We start from the raw sequence: 22,287 nt of genomic DNA on the forward strand, positions 1-22,287 counted from the left end.
CTCTCTCCTGTCTCATTTACATGTCGCCCCCGCATCAGTGCCTCGACCAGACCCCAGAACAGGGCATCTGTCCAGCCCAGAACCCCTGCTCATCCTGGCCCCAGGGACAAACGCTGCCTGAGTAAGAAATGAGCTAATTAACTGGAGCCTGCGCTGTCTGCTGACCAGGCCCGGCCGGTGCCAGGTGCCGCCTGGGAGTGCTGACGGGGGTGGGGGTGGGGGGCTGGGAGGCTGCACAGTGGGGGCTCCTGGACCCCAAAGCCCGGCGCCTTGAGTCCTGCATCCGGCATCACCCGGCTCTCTATGGGCCTACAGTCTCCGGGGGGACAGGAAAAGCCAGGAGAGGTCCCTGGGCTCCGTAGGTCCCCGTTAGAGCGGTGAGCGGGACACCCTCAGCCCCTGCCCCTGGGGGGCCACTCACCATCTGCCCCACGCACACGCTGGCCGCCTCCATCATGGCCCCGTCGGCGATGGAGCGAGCGGACTCCTTCTCGATGTGGGGGTTCCCTGAGAGCAGCTCCTCGACTACCTGGCGGGGGTCAGAGACAAAGGGCGACCTCAGGCCTCCATCAAGGTCGCAGGGCGGGGGAGGCGCCAGCAGCCGGGGTGGGGCGGGGGAGCATACTTTACATTTCGATATTCTTCCAGGGTGATGCGGCCGTCGCTGTCCGAGTCGTACATGTGGAACAGGACTGGGCGGGGGGGGGGGGAGAGAGCGGGGCTCAGTCAGGGCCCTGCTCCCCCACCCTGAAATCTACACCGAACCGAGCGAAAGACACCAATTACGAAACCTCCATGCCGAAGCCATGGGGTCGGGCACAGCCGTGGGGCCAGATGGACCACTTCCGAGTGCGTGACCTTGGACAAGTGACCTAACTTCTGAGCCTCAGTTTCCCCATCTCGAAAATGGGAGTAACAACCGTGTTTACCTCGTGATCTTGCAAGGGCTGGGCGCTAGAGCGGGGGGAGTTAGGGCCCAGCGATGGCCTGGTACACCGTGAGCAAGGATGTGACCAGTAAGCACCGTTAACAGCAAGCCAAATGGGCGCCATTTCAAATGTCACTCCAGACAGACCCAGTGGGTGCCACCGTCTCGGCCCTGGACAGGTCACAGACTTTGATGCCCACAGCCCCGCCTGGCATTAGCATCTCCTCTGGCTCCTTCGCAGTTACTGACATTCTGTCACCAAGTGGTGGCCAGGAGCCAGAGGGGAGGTGACCTCAGGAGCTGGAGCTCTCCCAGCTCTCTGTGCCTTGGAATTTGTAGAGCGCGGACCAGACGCCCGGGCCTGCAGGGCGCTCCACGGCCATCTTCCCTCTCTCTCCTCACCCCGCCCCGGGAGACCGGGGCCCCACTTCCCAGGCGGGCTGTCGGAGCTCGCAGGATGAGAAGGCCCAGCCTCCATCCGGACGGGTCGCACAGGGGTGTGGGAGTCATGGCAAAGTCCACAGAGAAGGGAGGAGATGCCACTCGGACCACTGCTTGGGACCCTGTGCTGACGGCCGGCCAGGACCACAGCTAAGCCTGCCCTGGAGCCAGGACACGGTGGAAGCTGGTCCCACGAACCCGACCACAGCACAGCCCTGGACACAGCCCTGTCACACACGCACCGCCAAGGGCTCGGTCTGTGTGACCTCACTGAGTCCTCAGAGCCACTCATGACCAGCATTCCCAGGCGCCAGGTCACACGGCTGGTGGCAGGGCTGATCTGGAACCCAGGTCTACTGGAACCGAGGGCCTTGCTCTTCCACGTCCACCCCTCGGCCGCTGCCAGTCTCGAGAAGCCGCACACCGCGGAGGCACGTCTAAGACGGGGACACACGCCCACGCCGGCCTCGCTGGGGTGCGGGCTGGTGCCCCTGAGCCCTCCCGCCGCCAAGGCGCCCCCTAGGGACTGGGGACACGCACATCTCAGCTTCTCCTTCCGGGACAGCTCCACCTGCTCCTCCCCCATGGTGGTGTCGATGGGCCGGAAGTAGGACATGATGGTCAGGAAGTCCTCGAAGTTGATCTCGTCCGCCAGGCCGCTGGGACCCTTGCGCAGGTTCCTAGGGAGCAACGTGGGGGGTGTTGGCAATAGATGAAGAACTGGAGCCCGTCCCCTCGCTGCCAACAGCTCACGAGAACTCAGCCGTCCTGGGCACACACGTCACCCACAGCGGCTGCTCTCGCCTCGAGTCCTGTTCCCCAAGAACCTGCTCTGGGGGGGACACTGGGGGCCCAGCGAGCTTTAAGCCCAGCTCTGCTCCGCCCTCTCAGCGCTCACCATCAGGGTGGCGGGGAGTGAGGGGTTAGGAGGAGACAATTGCATAACGAACGGTGGGTTCAGGCTGGGACGGAGGAACTCGAGGGTGTGTCATGGTGCACACAGGTGAGCACTCACATATGGGGAAACTGAGGCACTAAGCAATCCGATAATTCACCCAAGTGTATCACCTGATCCTTTAGCTCAGGGGTCGCCAACTACGGCCCACGGGCCAGATCTGGCCTGTCGCCTGTTTTTGTACAGCCCATGAACCAAGAAGAGTTTTCACATTTTTAAACGGTTGAAAACTGTTAGCCCCCCTGCCCCCCTAAAAATAAAATAACAGCGTTTCACAAGTGAAAATTACATGAAATTCGAATTTCAGTGTCCGTAAGTAAAGTTCTGTTGGAACGCAGCCAGGCACGTTCATTTACGCATTGTCTGCTCCTGTGCCACGGCGGCAGAGTATTGTATTTGCAGCAGAGCCCAGGTGGCCCGAGAGGCCTAGAACATTTACTCCCTGCCTGTTTACAGAAAACGCTTGTCAAGCCTGCTCTATCAGTGGTTCGAAATTTCAGTCCGGTGATCGGCTGTAAGCAGCTCTGAGTATTTTGTTTACCACCCAAATGCAAAGATTGTTAATAATTGCAAGTTTTGTGATAAATAGGGACAGATTTGAGGTTGTCCCTCTCAATGTGCTTTCCAGAGGGGGCAAGAAAGGGCTCGTGCTCCAGGAGGGGCACAGGGAGCGCATGTCACACTGGGCGTGCCCTGCACCCCGCACGGGGCCTGGCGCAGAGCGGGGACCCAGTGAGCCGACACGCCCTCCGGCTCAGGTCCTGGCAGAGAAACGCGGCTGTTGAGAAGACAACTTGGGGGTCGCTCCAAATACTGGCTCCTGACTCACTGTCACCAAACCCTCATCACTAACCAACTGTGACCATGGGAGTCTGATGGCTGCGGGGGCAGGCTGCCCTCGGGCTGGCAGGCTGTGGGTGCCGAGGCCTCGCACTGTGGGCCTCCCGGGATCACCAAGTTAACGGCTGGTGCTTGGATATTTTACTTGGGTCCCACGCACGACACAACCGTACCCCGGCGTAAACGAATACATTTGCAACTCTCTCTTTATCAGCCCGTCCACGCCCGATGAATACTGTCAGCAGTGTGCACAGCACTTCACAGTTTATAGATTTTCCTCTCCGGGAGATTTTCCAGGGAGAGGCGGATCCCAAACCTGGGTTAGGGAAGGCGGATCGTGAGACTCCCCATCTGCAGGGAGACACGAGATCCTTCCCCGGCCCCAGGAAGCCCAGTCCCGCGCGTTTGCACTGGCGTCCCCTTTGCTCTTCCATCCTGTGAAGCTCCCGCCGCTCCTCCCGACAGGCCCGTGTCACAGTTCTTGCCATCAGCGGCACAGACCAAGTTTGCATAGCATAAAAATAGCCCCCAGGCCTATCGGGCTCCTCTGGAAGCATCTGTCACTGCGGTTGGCTCACGTGTGCTCCCAAGTGGTTTAGGTGGCAGCAGGGGGCACTGAGATTAGCACCGGGGGGAACGTGATAGCCCCCGGGGAAGGCAGGGCACACACGCGTCCTTGTCAGGGAAGATCGACACCTGGGCTGGTTCAGCATCAGGACCCAACTCAGGGGAGGAGGGTCTCTCCCCCTCCGTGTGTCCCTGGGAGGTCCCGCACAGGCCAACGTCGGGTCTGGACACCCAGACAAAGCGCTCAGAGCCAGACGCACCTGCTGTCCACTCCCAGGTCTCAAACGGGCACCCAGGCCACGATCGGAGGCCGGGAGTCGGGTGCTGCGCCCTAAGCCGCAACCCAGAGGGACAGCAGGCAGCTTTTGTCCTTTGTGCAACGTCGCCTGATTGACAGTCAACTTCCCGCTCCCTTCACCTGCCAGTTGTCCTGTAAGGGAGGGAGCCCCTGGAGGTGGGCACGGACCCCACTCGAAATACCCCCGAGACCTGTTCCCAGAGAGGCTCGGCCCCTTTTCCCACACTCTGTCCCCTCGAGAGCAGCAGCTCATGGCGGACAGCACAGCAGACGCCCGGATCCCAGCCTGGGAGCGGAAGTCACAATCCCGGGTCTGTCGGGGTAGACAGACCCCAGTTGGAACCCCCATTCCCACAGGTGACAGCTGAGAGCCAAGAGACCTGAGGTCACGTTTTGTTAAAGGAAAAATTAGATCCCACAAAATGCACAGATCCTGTGTTTGGACCAACACATGTCCCTGTGAAATCCCCTCCTCCACCCAGGAGTTCCCTTGCGCCCCTGGTTCAACTTGACCACGCTCCCTCCCGGCCGGCTCAGCGTCCCCAGGGAGGCAGGGTCGCTGGTACTGTTACCACGGCCTTTTTAATCCCCTGCCTTAGTTTCCCCAGGAAACTGCTGGGACACGCCAGTCTTCCTCCAGCCCTGCTCCCCAGAGGGCTGGGTCCCCAGTGTCAGGGTGACGTCAGGACCCACCAGCCAGAGCTGCACCTGAGCCTTCTGGAAACACACACACACACACACACACACACCCCTACCTTGTGAACTCAGGCACCCACGGGGACCTGGGCCCTCCGTACCATCCTCCTGTCAATGTCTCTAACTCCAGGTCCCATCAGCCTGTGTCAACCCCGCATCAGGGGCCACACCTCCCACCCTGGCACCCGCCCCATCCTGCCCTGGCTCCCAGAGCACTGCCCACCTCAGACATGCCTCAGGCAGAACGGGGACATAAGAGGAGGTGGCGGGGGCGCTGAACTCCACCGTCTCTGTCACGTACACCTTCCTTCCTTGGCAAATGTGACAGCCTGCTGTGAAGGCTCCTGTGGCACGGGGTCTCTCCCACCCCCACCCCAGACCCAACCCTTCCTTCCTTATTTCCTCCCAGGTGGCCCAAAGCCACCCTTGCACCCCTTGGAAGCCCTGGCCTAAGGCTGGGGAACCACAATACACCCCTCCTGGGCCTCTGCTCCCCTTTCTCAGCCCTGCAACCCACTGGCACCTGGAATGACCTCTGCAAAGCGCAAACCTGGTTCACCCCACACCCGCACCTTAAAATCAATCAGGGCGCCCGTCTCTGCTCCTAGACTGAAGTCGGGAGCCCTCCTGCTAGTCTCCTGGCACTGCCCCATGCAGCCTTCCCTCCCCATGCCACCGCTCTGTGCTCCAGCCAGGCCTCCTCTCTGCCCCTCACACTGCCCCAGCTCCCTGCCACAGGGCCTTTGCACATGCAGCTGTGACCTTCTCTCCCTGCTGTACCTGCTTACCTGTCAGGCCTTGCCCCACGGGCCCTGGAGAAAGGCACCTGCATCTTCTGAGGCGGCCTGAGCACCCCCCCCAGTCCCAGGTGAGGCTCAGGGCGGCGCAGCACCTGCCCAGGGGCCCACGGCCCTGGCAGAACCAGGGCTGAGCGGTTCATGCTTGCACAGCTGCAACCCGTGGGAGAAACCCCACCGTCTTACCAGCACGTGATTCCTGTTCCCTTCCTTCCTCTTTCTGCCTGTCCTCAGTCGTCTCTGCAGACACAGGGACATCAGGCAAACAGGCTGACCGGCCTTGGTGTGTCTGCCCACAGGTCTACCCCACGCCCTCCACAGAGCCTCAGACGCCACAGGCGTCCACCCTGTCAGCCGAGTCCACTTAAAACAACACGAGATGTTTGGGGGCATGAGCTCTGGCCTGTGCCTCAGCCCTGGGATGCTGGCCACGGTGCACCCCACTTTGTACGCCGTGACGATGAACTTAACGGCTGTGGAGGTAACGCACTTCCCCACACGCCCCCTCAGCATCCCTCTCGGCAGCCCGGTGAGGCAGGTGCTGTTACCCTTCGAGATGGCCCCAAAAACCGCTGCCTCGTGAGGGTCACGCTCCTGTGTTGCCTCCTTGTCAAGAGTGGGGTGACCTAGTGACTCACTTCTTTCTTTTGGAAACAGCGTCTCACTCTGTCTCACTCATCATAGCTCACGGCAACCTCAAACTCCTGGGCTCAAGTGATCCTCCTGCCTCAGCCTCCCGAGTAGCTGGGACTACAGGCGTGCACCACCATGCCCGGCTAATTTTTCTATTTTTAGTAGAGACGGGGTCTTGCTCTTGCTCAGGCTGGTCTGGAACTCCTGGGCTCAAGTGATCCTCCTGCCTCAGCCTCCCGAGTAGCTGGGACTATAGTCATGCACCACCAAGCTGGCTAATTTTTTCTATTTTTAGTAGAGACGGGGTCTTGCTCTTGCTCAGGCTGGTCTTGAACTCCTGAGCTCAAGTGATCCTCCCACCTCAGCCTCCCAGAGTGCTAGGATTATAAGCGTGAGCCACCGCGCCCGGCCTTAATGACCCACTCCTAATGAAGAGACGCAGCAAAAGGGACAAGGTATCACTTCCAAGATTCAGTTACAAAAAGATGGTGGCTTCCACCTTGGGTCCCCCCGACCCCTGGGTTCGGTTGGGACACCTCGCTCTGGAGGACCCCAGCTGCCGAGCCGTGAGCAGCTCTGTGGAGAGGTCCAGAAGATGCCACCAGCCACAGCCACGACAGTGAGCCTGGAAGCACAGCCTCTCCCGGCCGAGCCATGAGGTGAGACCTCAGCCCCAGCTGCCACCGTGGCTGAAGTCTGCCAGCGCCCCTGAGCCTGAGAACCTCCCCCACCCGAATACTGTGCGTCTGGACCCCTGACCCGCAGAAGGGCTGGGATAATAAATGTGTATTGTTTTAAACTAAGTCTCGGGGTCACTTGGCACACAGCCCAAGATAACTAACACACAGGCCTAGAGAGCTCGAGGGGGCTGCCCAAGGTCGCCCAGCTACAAATCCACGACGGCCTGGCCCCCAGCCCCGTAAGCCCCACCCAGCCCGGCCCCTCTCATCTGCATCAGCGTAAAGGACCGTCCTGTGCACGTCAGTACCCTGCGAAGTTACGCACGACAAAGGCGCCTGCCACCGCCGGTCAGGGAGAAGAGCCCACCTGTTGTCAAAGAAGGCACGAACGATTTTGGATCGGATCGGGTTGAGCTCCAGGTCGGGGACGTTGTTGAAGTTCTCCTTGCTGGTTTCCAGGGAGGAGAAACACCGAGAAAAGAACGAGAAGAGAGAGCTGTCAGCCGGCGTTCGCATCACGTATCGAGCTGCACTTTTGATCCTCCGCTGGCCTCAGGAGACCCGGCTGGTGTTAGAGACAGAGCTGGGATACGCCCCAGTCAGCCGTCCCCTCCTCTAACCTTCAGCCCAGGTGACAGCAGGGAGGACTCGGGGGCTCACGATACTTTTGAGCATCCAAGAGACGTGCCAGACGTTCATCTCCAGGAAAACATCGACACTCGGGGTTTGCACCCCACCCTGGGGGCTCCGACCCCAGGTGGGGAAGCCCTGCTTCGGCCACTCTGATGCTGGCCTAGAGCACAGGGACACAGTCAGGCAGGTCCCCAAAGGCCAAACGTAAATGTATCACCCAGCAATTCCGCTCCCAGGCATATGGAAACCCGCATGTACATTCCATGGCGATGTTATCCATGACAGCCGTGAGGCAGAAACAACTCCAACGTCAACCGCTAACTGGACAAACACAATGTGGCCTGTCCAATGGAACAGTCTCGGGCCATGGAACAGACTGATGGAGTGACACCTGCCACAGCGCAGGTGAACCTTGAACACACTGTGCAGAATGAAGATGCAGACGGTCACAGAGCGCTCAGTTCCGTTTACATGAACTTGGCAAAGCCAGAGGCGGAGCTAGACTGTGACTGTCAGGGGCTGGGCCAGGGGAATGGGGTGCTGGCTGACAGTGTGAGTTTCTTTCTGGGGTGATGAAAATGTCCTAAAATTATTTGTGGTGCTGGATACACAGCCCTGCAAAATATACTAAATTGTGCATTTTAATGGGTCAGTGGTGTGGTCTGTGAATTTCAGTAAAGCTGATAGATTAAAAAAAAAGCTCCTGGCTTAGGGTAGGGGGCGGGTGAAGTTCAGACAAGGGTGCCCTGCAGCTGGCACAGGTGCTACTGGGTCCCCAGGCTGTCCCTCGGCTCCTGCCCTTCTCCGCGACCTGCCACAGAAGGCCGTGCTGTGTCCTCTGCTCCCTGCTCACGTTTTTCCGTGGACCGCCATGGCCAGTGGCCTTGAAAGGGACCCAGGGAACAGGCTGGTAATGCCGGGAACCAAGGAGGCACGTCCAGGTGGGGAGGGCAGAAGGACGTCAGCTACCAGGAATGAGAATGTCCAGGGTGGGACACGACGGGTGGGACAGTCAGAACCATGACAGACCCGTGCTGGGAGGGGAGCGAGTGCCACGCGCATAGGGGACTCAACACGTCCCAGTTGGAAGGTTCCATAAACACCTGGCCGGCCCCGTCCTGCCCCCACCTTACAGACGGGCAGGCTGAGGCCCAGACAGGCATAAGCGGGACGTGGCCCCATCCCCGGGTCCCTGTGTGTTCTCCCCTGTCCCCCTGGGTGGCCTCCTGCCCCTCCCACCCCAGAGTCCAGCCACACTCGGGAGCCGGCGTCAGAGCACGCCACCGTTTGGGATTCACAAGAGCCCAGTTCCAAAGAAGGGGGCACACTCAGGACAGCAGCCCACAGCGATGGGGTGTTTTTTGGCCATCAAATATAATAGAATACTGTTTGGCCATAAAAAGGAATGAAGCTCTGATCCACGCCACAGCACGGATAAACCTTGAACACGTCACGCTGAGTGACAGAAGCCAGACGCACAAGGCCACGCGCGGAGACAGAGACCCACAGAGACAGAGAGTAGAGCTGTGGTCTCCAGGGGCTGGGGACCCAGGTGACAGCTATGGGTATGGGGTGCCTTTCTGTCATGTTCCAGAATGGACCACACACTTTAAGTGGGAGAATTTGATAATATGTGAATTACATCCCCAAAAAGCTGTTAAAAAATTCTAATGCGTCTGTTAAAAAAACAAACAAACAAACAAACAACAAAACAGATAAGGACCATGACACTATGACTCCATTTATATAAAGAACAAAAAATGCCAACACAGGCTGGGTGTGGTGGCTCACGCCTGTAATCCTAGCACTCTGGGAGGCCGAGGCGGGAGGATCACTTGAGGTCAGGAGTTCAAGACCAGCCTGAGCAAGAATGAGACCCCATCTCTACTAAAAATAGAAAAATTAGCCAGGCGAGGCGGTGCACACCTGTAGTCCCAGTTACTAAGGAGGCTGAGGCAGGAGGATCACTGGAGCCCAGGAGTTGGAGGTTGCTGCGAGCTATGATGACGCCACTGCATTCTACCTGGGGTGACAGAGCGAGACTCTGTCTCAAAAAAAAAGTGCCAACACGAACAAATGCAGCTGGAAGTCAGGATGACAGTTAACCACACCTGGGGACGGGGCAGGGGGAGGGGGGTGGAGGCAACTGGGAAGAAGTCCCTCCCCACGTGACATGCACTCTTTCCTACACACACCACACCCACGGCCGCTGTCCTCCCCCCTTGTCCTCATTAGCGACCCCAGGAGACAGAACAGGGACCAGAGCCCCAAATGAGTCAGGGTTACCAGGGGAGACGATCCAATTCTACAAAACCACTATCAGATGACGATAACAGCTCATAGTAACCGTGCAAACGACACGGCCTGGCAATCTTGTTTCCCCAGGTAACACCCTACGAGGGCCCCAATTGTCCCCGACACGGAAGGGTCAACACAGAGAGGCTCAGTGACCCGCCCAGGCTCACCCAGCCAGGGTGTGGGAGTCAGACTGGAACTGGACCCAGCGCGGCCACATGCTCACGCCCGACGCCCTGTTGCCCCGTCTCCTCGGCTGACCGGGTCTGCTTGCAAAGCCCAGACCCCAGGCTGAGAACGGGACAGTGTGGAGCTTGGGAGGGAACTCGGGAGAAGAGAAAAGAGCCACTGCCACACCACGGTCAGTCTGTGAGACTCCCACGCCCTCCCCGGCCCGCACTGGCTGAAGGGGGTCTTGGCTACTGCTCACCCTTCCTCGGCCTCAGTGTTCTCATCTGCGAGGTGGGCACAGCCTCTGGACTCAGACTTGGCTTCTCCCCGGTCCTGCCACCTGAGACAAATGACTTTGCCCCTCTGAGCCTCAGTCTGCCCCCCTGGAAACAGGAACCTCACAGGGCTGTACAGTTTAGAGATACAGGGACGGTGGCCACGGGCAGGGCGTCACTGCCCCTCTGGTCTGCCCTGAGCCTGTGCCAGGAGCCGGGCCCAGGGCCCAGGCATCCAGACCCTACAGCCTGGGGCCGACAGGGAAGAGCGGAGGCCAACATCCCGGGATGGAGGGAGGAAGAAACCACCTGGAGAGCCTGCCCGGTGTGTCCAGAGGACAAATAATCCCACGCAAGAGGCCTGTTCTCCCACTGGCCTGCGGGAACCCAGCTGCAGGGACACGGTGCCCCTGGGTGCCGGCCCCAACTCCCTGCAGGTCTGTGCAGATGCCCTGGGAGCCCAGCTGCCCTGATTCTGCCTCCACAGGGACCTGCCAGACCCACACTTGAACCTCACCTCCCCCCACCACGGGCACCCGACTCTTGGAGCCTCAGTTTCCGCATCTGTGAGATGGGCGCAGACCTGACACTTCCTGTATCAAAGAGCGTGGAGCAGGGTCTCAAGGGGGTAGGGGCTGTGGGCCCAGCACGTCTTAGAACCTCAGATTTCTCATCTGCAAGTGGGGAACGTGGGAACATCCAGGTCGCATCGCAGGGTTAACGAGATAATTAAATGAGACGGGTCCACATAAGGTACTTAGCAAACTGCCAGACGCACAGTGAGCTCCGAATTTTAAAATAATGTTAACAATAATAGCAGCAGGAGTAACAGCAGCTAACCTATAACGTGTATGTCGAAGGTGCTCAAGAGCTTTCCACTGTTATTAAGGGCTCTCGACAACTCCATAAGGTAGGTACTTATCCCCACTTTCAAGATGAGGAAACTGAGGCAGAGAGGTGCAGCCACCTCTTGCTGCCAAGAATGGCGCTGGCACAGGTCGCGGCGTGGAAGCGCCAGGCCCGGGAGCAGCGGCTGGCGAGCGTGAGGTCTGCCTGTGTGTTCTCAGGGACAGTCCCTGAAACCAGCCACCCGCCCTTTCCCACCAGGAGCGAGCAGGCTGCAGCAAGGACTTCCTGTTGTCCCTGAAATAAAACAGACGCTGGTGGCTTGAGGCATCACCTACATGTTAAGTCCCACATCCGTCCCCCTCCCCTGAACCTGGACTCACGTAATGGCCGCCTACCCAGAATGGGCCCGGGGTTCGCCACTTCTCTGTCCTCCCCCCCTCCCCAACTCCCCAGCCCAGCCACTGTCTCTCGCCTGGGCACCCCGACAGCCTCCTCCCTGGCCCTCCTGTACCCAGACTCATGGTACCGACAGGAAGATGCTATGAAAATGTCACTTCTCTGCCCAAGACGTCCCAGCACGACCAGAAGGAGTGAGAGCCTCCGAGGCCGCTCTGTGTCCTGCAGGCCACGCACAGCTGGGCCCCTGCTGCCTCAGTTTCCCCCGTTTCTTCTACCCAGGTCACCTGGACATTTTTGCTGTTCCCTGCCTCAGGGCTCTCGCACATGCTGTTCCTTCTTCCCAGGACGCTCTTTCCCTAAATCAGCATTTCTCAGCCTTGGCACTGCGGGCACTCGGGCTGGATGGCTCTCCGTGCTGGGGCCTCTGCCCACTGGATGCCGGTGGCACCCTCAGCCCCGGTTGTGACAATCAACATGTCTCCAGACACTGTCAAATGTCTCATGGGCTTGAGAACCTCCCCTCCCTTCAGGTCCCTGGCTCAAATGTCGCTTTTTCCATGTGGCCTTTCCTGACACCCCATTCAAACTCACGCCAGCCGCCTACGGTCTCCATCCCCCTTTCTCTGCAAAGTGCCCATCACTGCCCGAGACGCTCCAGCTTCCATCTCTCTGCGTCTCCCCGCTAGAGCCCAGGAGGGACCGAACTGTCTCGTTCGCCTCTGCGGCACCTAGAACGGTGCCCGGCACGTGGACGGTGCCCAGATGCCTGTGTCCGAGTCACTCTACTGCAATAAGCAAATGCCAGTGAGTAGCCGGCACTGCCTGGGAAGACACGTGCTAGAGGAGATGTGGTCTCGGCCTTCAAGAGTCCCCACGGGGCCTCAGTTTCCCCAGTGTGGGAAACACCAAATGCTCAACAGTGAGCGCAGGGACGGGGCAGGGGGACTTGGGCACGCAGCCCTGAGAGGGCGGCACAGAGCAGGGAGTGGGAATTCCAGCCTGAGTTCTAAACTTGGGGTCCTAAGCCCATAGCCCACGGTGGCTGGGGGGCCCCAAGCCCAGGGCCCACAGAGAGAACCCAGCAGTTGTCCTGGGCCTCAGAAGCCACCGGAAACCAACCGCACCACGAGGCCTGAGGAAGAGCCCAGCCCGGCCCCCGGTGCTGGTTCTTTTTTTAGTCTTGACCCTTCCTTGGGGGCTGCACACTTGTCCTGCCCTCTTCCTGGGTCCCCGATGGGGCTCCTAAGCCGGGGGCTGGGCGAGAGCAGATGCCCAAGAGCAGCTCTCTGGTTCCCTCTCGTTTTTGAGATAGACATTCGCTCTGTCGTCCTGGGTAGAGAGCAGTGGCGTCATCACAGCTCACTGCAGCCTCAAACTCCTCCTGCCTCGGCCGCCCGAGTAGCTGGGACTCCAGGCGCACCACCACGCCCGGCTAATTTTTCTAGTTTTTGTAGATGGGGTCTCGCCCTTGCTCAGGCCTGTGCTTCTCTTTTTAAAGTAAAAATGCACGACCTGGAGGAAGGAAGTGGTGAAAGTGAGGAAGCGCATGGGGTGGTTAGAGCCAGCGAGGGGACCACAGCGCTGGCGCCCAGGCCCACCCACCAGCTGTGTGACTGTGGCTCAGTCACTCTGCCTCTCTGGGCCTCACATTCTGGCCTATAAAACGAGATGTCATTGCTGCCACTCATGGGCGTGTGGGGTGATTAAACGTCACCAGGCTTAGCACAGTCTCGCACCATGAGAGCCTTTCAGGGCTCAACGGGGACATTTTAAACCCCCCAGGGTGCAGGCTCCCTGGGAGGAGGAGTGGAAGGTGCGTGTCCCCCTGGAGCCTGCGTGGGCAACCCCATCATCCTGGCGGTCACTGGGGCAGCACCACTGGACCACTGGCCACCAATAGCAGTGACCTGCCCCAGCCCTGAAGCACAGCCTGTCCCCACAGCTGCCACCTGCACTGGGCCACCCTGGGCCAAGCCAGTCCAACCAGCCCAGTGGGTACCCGGGGGCAGGTAGGAGAGGAGGAAAGAAAATAAGCCCGAAAGGGCCATAAACTGGGATGAGATGCCTGTCCCAGGGTCTGGGCTCAAGGACCGTTCTCCCTTTGTCAAAAGGGAGGTCGATCTGTCCCCAACTCTCCGACTGTCCTCTCACCACTCAGCAGCCAGGCTGACCTCGCAGGGAGCCCCCCCCCCCCTTCTCTCCATTCGGGGCTCAGCCTAAACGTGGCTTCCGCAGAGGCGCCTTCCCCATCCCAGGCCCTTCTCCTCCCTGGGGGTCCCAAGGGACACGCCCTGTCTACCCTGTTTCCCTTACCAGATTTCTCGGGACAGAGAATGAACTCGCTCACGGGCTAGTTCACCCTCTGGCTCCCACTAACCCTCACAGACCAGCATGGAAGCCCCCCAGGAGTGGGGGGAGAGTGTCACCTTCTCACCACAGAGTCCCCAGCCTGGCAGGACAGGCCTGAACACCTGCCCCTTGGTAATCAAGGACTGTGTCCGCATCACCCGCCCTGGGGAAAGGACCTCTCTAAAAACGCTCTACGTGAGCACCTGCTGATAAAACCAAGACCACTTAGAAAGCTGCTTCCTGCTTCCGGGACACCTCTGCACCCTGTCACACCACACTGACTCCTCGGTGGCCTCTTCCTCACATGTGCCCTCACGCCCTCCTCTAGACAGACGCGACAGCCCCAGCTGCCTTGTGCCGCTGTCTTTTCCGGGCAGCTTTATAGGCCACTGCGGATCTCCATTTTTGAATAAATGGGCCTCCTCCTAGCTGCAGCTTTAAAGGGAGGACACTTAGTCACTCTGGGAACTGATCAAGTATGACTGACAGTGAAATGCCTGCTGAGCCGGCAGGGCCTCAACAACTTCATTTTGCAAGTACAGTACTTCTAATAAACTTTTCCCCATTTAACACAGGTTAAAAGCAAAGTGACTGGGTTAAAAAGGGACTTAATTCTGAGAGAAGAACAATGTCATCGCAGCAGTTTGGGGGCCACGGCTCTGTGACAGCCAGCTTTGCTTTTGAACCCCAGCCCTACTGTGAGGTCTGAACTGCTTCAGCCTCAGTTTCTTAACTGTACAATGGGGGTAAACGGTCTGACCCTCCGAGGGTTCCTGAGACCACACAAGTGAGCACCGAGACCAGTGCCCGAAACAGGTCAGCACTCGGCTGACGGTGGCCGGGGCTTCCGTTCACACACACACCCCTGCGCTAACTTCTAAGGTGACAAAGCAAGGGTGAGGGAAACAGGACCCAGACGGGACACTCTGCTGATGCCCCAATGTCTGAACTATCAGAACTCGGCTCTGCACTTTGGTGGCATTAACCCCGGCCACAGCGACCTTTTATCTTCCCCAGGCCTGTCTGTGGCTGCGCCGATCCCAGGAATCACTCTACATTCGATGGCTTGATGGATCTAAAAATATTTTCTAATGTGGCTCTATCTAATCAAGTGTCCAAATGGCCTGCGTCGCCATGTCCGAAGTATTCCATAGCATCTATTTCTGGGTGTCTGTGAGCCTGCCAGGGGGCCATCAGGAAGTTGAAAACTGCCATTTAAGATGTTCGCCACTTCAGTGACCCAACTAGAGAGAAAAAAATGCAGGACGCCATGACTGTATTCTCTCCGCTGTCAGAAATGATGAGTTTTTAGCAGGTTAACTTCTGCAGGGTCTCATCTACTCGACGGAAAGCTTCCGAGGACAGGGAGGAACCCCTGCATGGTGACAGCTCAAGGAACACAGTGGACTAACATTTTCCTACTCAAGCATTTTGCCAAAGGCTGTAGAACTTGGTGCTTCGTGGTCAGGGTGGATTTGGGTTTTGAGGATCTGAAGCATATACAATTTGGGGAGGGCCTCTTAAAGACAAGCTATGCTACATTATGAATTTAAGGCCCTGACGTCTCAAGATGATTTTCAGAAAGAGACAGGACCAGACCCGATATGGATAGGACATGGTGGGCTAAAATTAAAATCAATTTTGGTAGTTTTTAACCTTGTGAGATTTTTTTAAAGCTATATTCAATTTATTAAAGTTGCAAATTCAAAAACTCAATTCTTTTTTAAGCTTTTAAATGCAGTTTACTAATCTTATTCGTCTATATATACAGCCTGCGGTTTTGAATGATTACTCTTAAAGGGGTCTTCCGCACTCAGGTATTCAAAAGCCTCCCTGTGGGAGCCCAGTAAGTTCCTGGGCACCTTGGCTCTCTGAGAGGGAGGGGGCAAAGGGAGCTGCACCCCCACACCCACCACAGATTGGACTGGGGTGCCAGGGGCCTCCACTGGGGAACCCCAGGCAATGACTCTGTCATGGGTGGAATGTCCCCACGAGAGAAAGCGACCCCTTTCCGTGCTCGGAAAGCCCAGCACAGCCCAGGGCCTGTAGAACAGCAACCCAGATGTGCCTGGCTGTCGAGAGGGTGAAGGGATGGGCTGGGGTCACTCAGATAACCCCTGACAGAAAGGGGACAGTGCTGGGGACCAGATCCCAAACCAGGGCTGCTCTGGGGCAGACAGGCGGGAAATCCCACAGGAACCTTAAAGAGCTGCCCAATACCCCTTTCTCCAGGCCCGGAGGGTGGATTAGGATTAGGCAAAGCAGTTCCGGAGGCCTGGAGGAGGCCCTTCCTGGAGCCCTGTTTGCGTAAGACTTCCAGGTTAGTGTCAGCTGCGCCTGGTCACCTCCTTCCTGCAGGCTGAGCAGGGGCTATCCCCAGGTGCAGCTGCCACTAACCTTGAAGCTAACTCCTCCGGGACCAGGGTCCGTGGTGATGGGAATGATAAACACACCTCCCTCACCCTGCAACGGCACAGCAGGGAGACTGAGGTCCTCAGAAATCGCTCGCACGTCAAGGCAACGCCCACGGCTTCCTTATAGCTGTGTGGCCGGGGTCCCGGTGCACGGTCTCGTTAGCCCGACTTCCCCATCTGTAAAATGGGGAGAGCGGGTGCTCCTACCACGACTTCCTCTGGGGTGTTGCAAGACTCAAGTAACGTGCTTCTGCTGTGCAGCACATAACACAGGCTCAAATGACACTAGCTTGCGTCTGGGGACAGTTGCTACGTGCCAGGTCCCCAGCTAGATTCTTCTCCCTGGAGCACAGAAACCTGGCGAGAAGTACAGTTCATCACCACAGGTCTCCCGTGTGCCACGCTCTACAGGTTGGAAAGAACTTTTCTAGCGGTCATGCTCACTCACTCCGCGTTCCTTTGCTCCCTCATTCATTCAGCTACTCCCAGAGCATCTGCTGTGTTACAAGCCCTGGACTCAGCAGTCGGCCAGGGAAGAAGATGGATCAGTTCCCGCCCCTCCAGAAGCCAGAGTCTGCTGGGGGAGGTGCTGTGCATGCTGGAGGGGGCACACTCAGGAGGAGGCTGCGTGGGCTCCAGGGCAGGAGAAGCGTGTTAGAGGAGGTTGTCCTCAGCAAAGCAGAGCCAGCGTCTGCAGACCTTTGTGGGCCCCACATAAAGAACACAGACCCTGATGGCACTGGGGAGCTACTGAGGGCACTTGAGCAGAGGCCACTCACTGGATCCTCCGAACCCCCCTGCCAGGCAGACATACTCAGGGCTTGTGTGGGGGCAGCTGTGACAAGGGCGGTGTATATGGTGGTCCCGGGGGTGCAGGAGAGAGGAGAACGGTTCAGGTTGGGAGGGCAGGGCCAGCGTGGGAAGGAGGAGCCCCGTGTCATCAGCAATGAGAGGCTGCGCATGCTCAGTGCCTGCAGGGGGAGGTGCCTCCACGCATCCAACCACGGAGGACCTACTGTGTGTTGTCCACGGTGCTGAGTGGCCCCGGCACTTGGAAATGCAAGAAATGTGGTCTCAGGCCCCACCCCGGACCTGTGGGGGGGGCACACCCTCACTGCCACTGCTCTGGGGAACAATTTGCATTTCCTGCCCCTGGCCACAATGATTGGCTCAGACTCGGGCACATGACCCCATCAGAGCCAATGAGAAGCAGATGACTTTTCTCAGAGCTCAGTGGGTAAGAAACGTAGGATTAAAGGCCTAAATCCTAATTGTCTTTAAATCTGCCTTGAATACAATTAAATTGAGACCAGGGGCCACAAGAACCAGGAGACCATCAGAATCTGAGCTGCTGAAATGGATGCTTTGAGAATACAATGCACTGGACTAACAATACACCTTTGTTTAGGCAGACAAGAGCAAGTAGGTATTTACATGTCAGTTTCCATAAAACCCAGGTGAAATTTAAGTCTCTCTATGAAGGAGGAGGAAGTTTTCCTGGACTATTAAAAGGTTTGTTTTAAAGTTCCAACAACTGTAACCCTGAGACCTTGAATGTTTATTTTAAGAAACTACATCTGTTAAGAGAGCTTGTGGTAGAAATCTGTTACAGAAGCTGTTCTCTGCTTGCTATGGTTCAACTTGAAGCTTCCTCACCAACTTGGCGAGGATCAACTCACTGACAAGGACCCGTCTCTAACCTGGCTCTACATAACTCAGCCACCATCTAAGACAGAACACAGCTCAAGTCATTCCTCCTCATGCAAAAGTAACCTGGACAGTAGCTAAAAGATTAATGATTAAAACACTATGCAGAATGTCAACTTTCCTGGACAGAAATTTGAGGCTGCCGCCCCCATCATTCCTGAGGCTGGAACTAAGCCTGAGGACGCAGAGTCTAAAGACAGGGCTTCTGACGACGACGCCTGAGCCCCTGAGTTGGGCTGTGTCACCAGGACTGATCCCTCTTTGTGCGACCAGCAACTGGCACCATCCTGGTATTTAACGTGTCCTCAGTATGTGTCTGGGATTCCAAGCTCGAGTCCAGGAGCACATCCCGTCTGAGGACGTCAGGGCAGGGTTGGGGTGGCTGAATAGTCCTTCCTCTCGACCCTTGCCTCCACTCTAGTTACAATGTTCTGATCTCAGTAGAAACAGAAGTGGCTCTTTCCCTCCGATTTGGGGACATTTTGGCTTAGATCAGAAGTATTAAAACTGCTTCAGGAAATGGAATGACACAGGGGATCTTCCAGAGCCACCCAGCACTCAGGGAAAGAAATAAATAGCACATGAAATCCCCGAGGGTCCTGGACACGCCCGGCACCCAAACCCGGCTGCAGATCTTACCGAATGGTGGGCTGGTCTCCACTCAGCTGCTTAAACCTCCGGTGAAGCTGCTCGATCTGATCCGACGAGACTGAGAACAGGAAAGAAAGAAAAACATCAACGAATGTTGAACTCGGGGCTATCCGAGGGGGGCTCTGCCCCATCCCCACCGGCTGCTGCACCCACTCACACAGCATCTCCCACCATGGCAAAATCAAATGCTGGATGAAGCAGCAAAAAAAAAAAAAAAAAAAAAAAAAGACCAGGATTTCCCACTCTTAGCAGTTATGCAGCTCTGGGGCTATCAGTTCTGACTCCCTTAGTAATAATAAAACAACTGTTACTAATAACAGCTCCTGGGACAGGGCAGTCGTGAACCAGCCTTTGTCCTTCCCTGCCCACTAAGGAGCAACCTCTGTTACCTATTTGACTTCCTCCTCTCCCACTCCTGCAGGTGACTTTTTTCCTAGCTGAGAAAAGGGCTTCGTACAGTCACAGATTAAAGACAGGTGAGTAGGAAAAGGGCAAAGGGGAAAGAGGGGCTCAGGCTGCTGTTGGAAGTGATTTGGGGGACCGGTAGGGAGAAACATGGAGAATCTCGTAGAGCAAAGAAATGGAGTTTTGATCATTGTTGCTGTGGGTGGTGTACTGGATTCCCCTGATGGGTTTAGAACACCAAAGCACAGAAGTTTTCCCTATAATTATTTTCACTCTTGGGCCACGTTTCTTCCACAGAGCCACCTCTCAGACTGGACTCTCTGGGTTCTGGGCTTTATCAGGGTTACACCCACACCCGAGTGCTTATTTGATGAATCACGCAACATTAAACAGTTGTAAGCATTTCCCATTTCATCCTCAAGACAGTGTGATAAATGAGTGAGTACTGTATCTCAGTTTTATGATTTGAAAACTGCAGCTCAGAGAGCCCTTCCGATCACCTGAGCAGTCAGAGGCAGAGCTGGGGCTTGATTCCAACTCCAAAGCCAGCCCTTCCTGACACACGGTATCACCTACCTGCCCAGAGTACCCTGGCGGTCAAGGCCTACAGGTCTGGTTCCTGGAACTGTATACAGTTCAGGCAAACCTTTCCAAAGCAAGGCTGAGCTGGGGAGCTGTTACCTCCCACCGCAAAGCTCCTGGCATTCCCCCCGCCCTGCCCGGTAAGCACCTTCTTCGTCTTATTACAGAGGCAGCCAATTTCTGGGGCCAACTAGTCACTGCACTTCCTGCTCATTGTGTTTTGACCTCAGGCTCAAGCTGTGATTGCTGTAAGAATCTGCAGCTCAGAATTCTCAAGCATCCTTGGCAGCTCATTAGGGCTGCCAACCTGGACCGAGGGCTGGCCACATGCCGTGGGCACGTCGCCACTGCTTAGCTCTTCTGCCTCACAACGCCGTGGGAGGGGGCTGCATCCCCACGTTACAGATGTAGACACTAACACTCAAAATAGTTAACTAGTGGGGAGCAATTTCTACCATTCTGGAGGAAAATAGGGCCATTTATATCACAGGTATGTCATCAAGGACACTGGCCTACTGCATGGCGAAGCAATTCCACTCCTAGGTGTGCACCCCAGAAAGTGCGTACCTCTGCTCGCCCAAGCGTGCATCCAAGGATGTTCATGGTGGTAATATCTGAAACCTCCCTAAACTGGAAAATGCCCACATGCTCAGCAATGGCAGAATAAATAAAACGCTGAAGTGTGGTCTAGTCAAACAACAGAACAGTATACAGCAATGGAAGTGGGCAGCACATATAATACTCAGGAAAAGCAGCCCGATGTGGAGGAATGCATACTTTATGATTCTATTTCCACAAAGTCCAAAAACAGGCAAAACTCACCTACAACATTAGAGGTCAAGGTAGTGGCTGCCCTTAGGAAGGGAATAGTAATTTGAATGGGCTATGACGGGGGCTTCTGGGTGCTGGGAATGTTTTATTTCTAGATCTGGAGACAGGTTACACAGCTGTGGTCTCAGAAACTTTAAGGAGCTGTGTGTATGCTTATGAGTGACCCATTTTTCTGGATGTGTTATACCACAAAAAAAGGCTCACTAAAAAAAAAAAAATATATATATATATATATATATATATAAATAATTCCACTTGGCAGGAATTTATCCAAAAAAAAAAAAAAAAAAAAAGACCCACAGGTACAAAAAGATGAATACATAAATGTGTTGACTTTTGCATTCTTTCAAACAGCTTAGAATTGGACTCAGCCTAAGTAACCATCAAAAGCAGATTGGCCAAATACTTTGTGGTATGTTTAGCCAAGTTAAAAAAAAAACATGTTGCCTTTAAAAGTGACAGTTGCGTATTTGACATGGAAATGCATTCCATGTATAACGTTGCCTAAAAACAGCTTGCTGCAAAAACAGCACAAACCCATGTTAGGAAAATATGTAAATATACACAAATGTATATAAAAAATCCTAGAATTACTTCCCCTGAAATAAATAATAATAGCAATTAACTGGCAACTCAATACTGGGATTAAAGACTGTTTTGCTTTTAATTCATCTATATTTTCCAATTGTTCCCTAATATATGATGTGTGTGTGTGTGTGTGTATGTATATATATATAATGTTAGTCATATAATATTAATAAAATTTTTCAGCACACAATCATGGTCCCATCTGGACAGCTGAGGATCCCATAAATATTTATGGATATTAATGAGTCATTCATTGGCTGAGTATCATGTCCCAGGAACATCTTATTCCACCCTTTGTAGGACCCTACGAGGGACGCCCTATTCCTATTTAACAGAGAACGAAACGAGGCTCAGAGGGGACGTGGATGCAGCCTGCTCAAGGTCACCGACCTTGCAAGAGGCAGATCCACTATTTGAACTCAGTTTGTCCAGCAGAAAACGTGTCGTTCTGTTTTGTGGGCTTTATTGTGTTGTTTTTTTTTTTCACTGCCTCCCTTTGTGTGATCACAGGAAGTTCCTCGCCCTAACCCCAAAAGTATCCTGAATCTGATGAGACATTATGATTAGAAATCACCACAAAGTGCACCTGAACAACTGCTATTAAAGATGAGTTACCTTGAAAGCATCGTGGTGAGTGAGAGTCACAAAGGCCACATGTTGTGAGATTCCACTGATGTGACATGTTCAGATAGACAGATCCACAGGGCAGACAGCAGCCCCGCGGCTGCCCCGGGCTGGGGAGGGGAGAGCTTGGGGCAGGAGAATGGGGAGTCCCTGCTAATGGGTACCCGGTTTCTCTTCGGGGATAATAAAAATTGTTCTCAAATTAGATTGTATTGATAGTTGTGCAACTCTGTGATTATGCTAAAAGCCACGGGGTGCGCTTTAAATAAGTAAATTTCACGGTGTGTGAATTATATCTCAAAAAAGCCATTTAAATAAATAAGTTACATGCATAATCGTGACAAAAACAAAGGCAGGCACTGACGCAGCCCTTACTGTGTCCCGGTCTCTGTGCTCAGCACCACTGTTGATGAGCCTGGGCTCACATGACCCTCTCATCAGTCCTGTCAGTAGGTTCGATCCCATCCCCATCCTATTCCGGAGATGGGAACGCTGGGACTCGCCCAGTGTCCCACAGTTAGGAAGGGGCGTGTCGGTCACCCTAGACCAGGTTTATCTAGTGAAGAGTTTCCACCTGATTGCGTTCAAAATGCACGCATGCAGGTGTGCAAACACACACACACACAGACACACCCCCTCTGTCCTGCTTGATTGAAAGCACAGGATTAGCTCTGGGTCC

The 22,287-nt window shown here is 55.6% G+C and overlaps 1 protein-coding gene across 2 annotated transcripts in view; it reads right to left on the minus strand.

The window, feature by feature from the left end:
* Positions 1–22,287, minus strand: part of TESC (tescalcin) — a 42,541-nt gene that overhangs the window by 5,040 nt on the left and 15,214 nt on the right. Inside the window, exons 2-6 of one of the 2 annotated variants that reach the window (XM_069497284.1) lie at positions 18,567–18,636; positions 7,203–7,283; positions 1,910–2,049; positions 631–692; positions 422–529 (exon numbers count right to left, since the gene is read on the minus strand). In XM_069497284.1, coding sequence (XP_069353385.1) covers positions 422–529; positions 631–692; positions 1,910–2,049; positions 7,203–7,283; positions 18,567–18,636 — 461 coding nt within the window. The remainder of the gene's footprint in view (positions 1–421; positions 530–630; positions 693–1,909; positions 2,050–7,202; positions 7,284–18,566; positions 18,637–22,287) is intronic. The other variant, XM_069497285.1, reaches the window with a different exon arrangement.

The sequence above is a fragment of the Eulemur rufifrons genome, chromosome 21, assembly GCF_041146395.1.
Source record: "Eulemur rufifrons isolate Redbay chromosome 21, OSU_ERuf_1, whole genome shotgun sequence".
In the NCBI taxonomy this organism is placed as follows: Eukaryota; Metazoa; Chordata; class Mammalia; order Primates; family Lemuridae; genus Eulemur; species Eulemur rufifrons.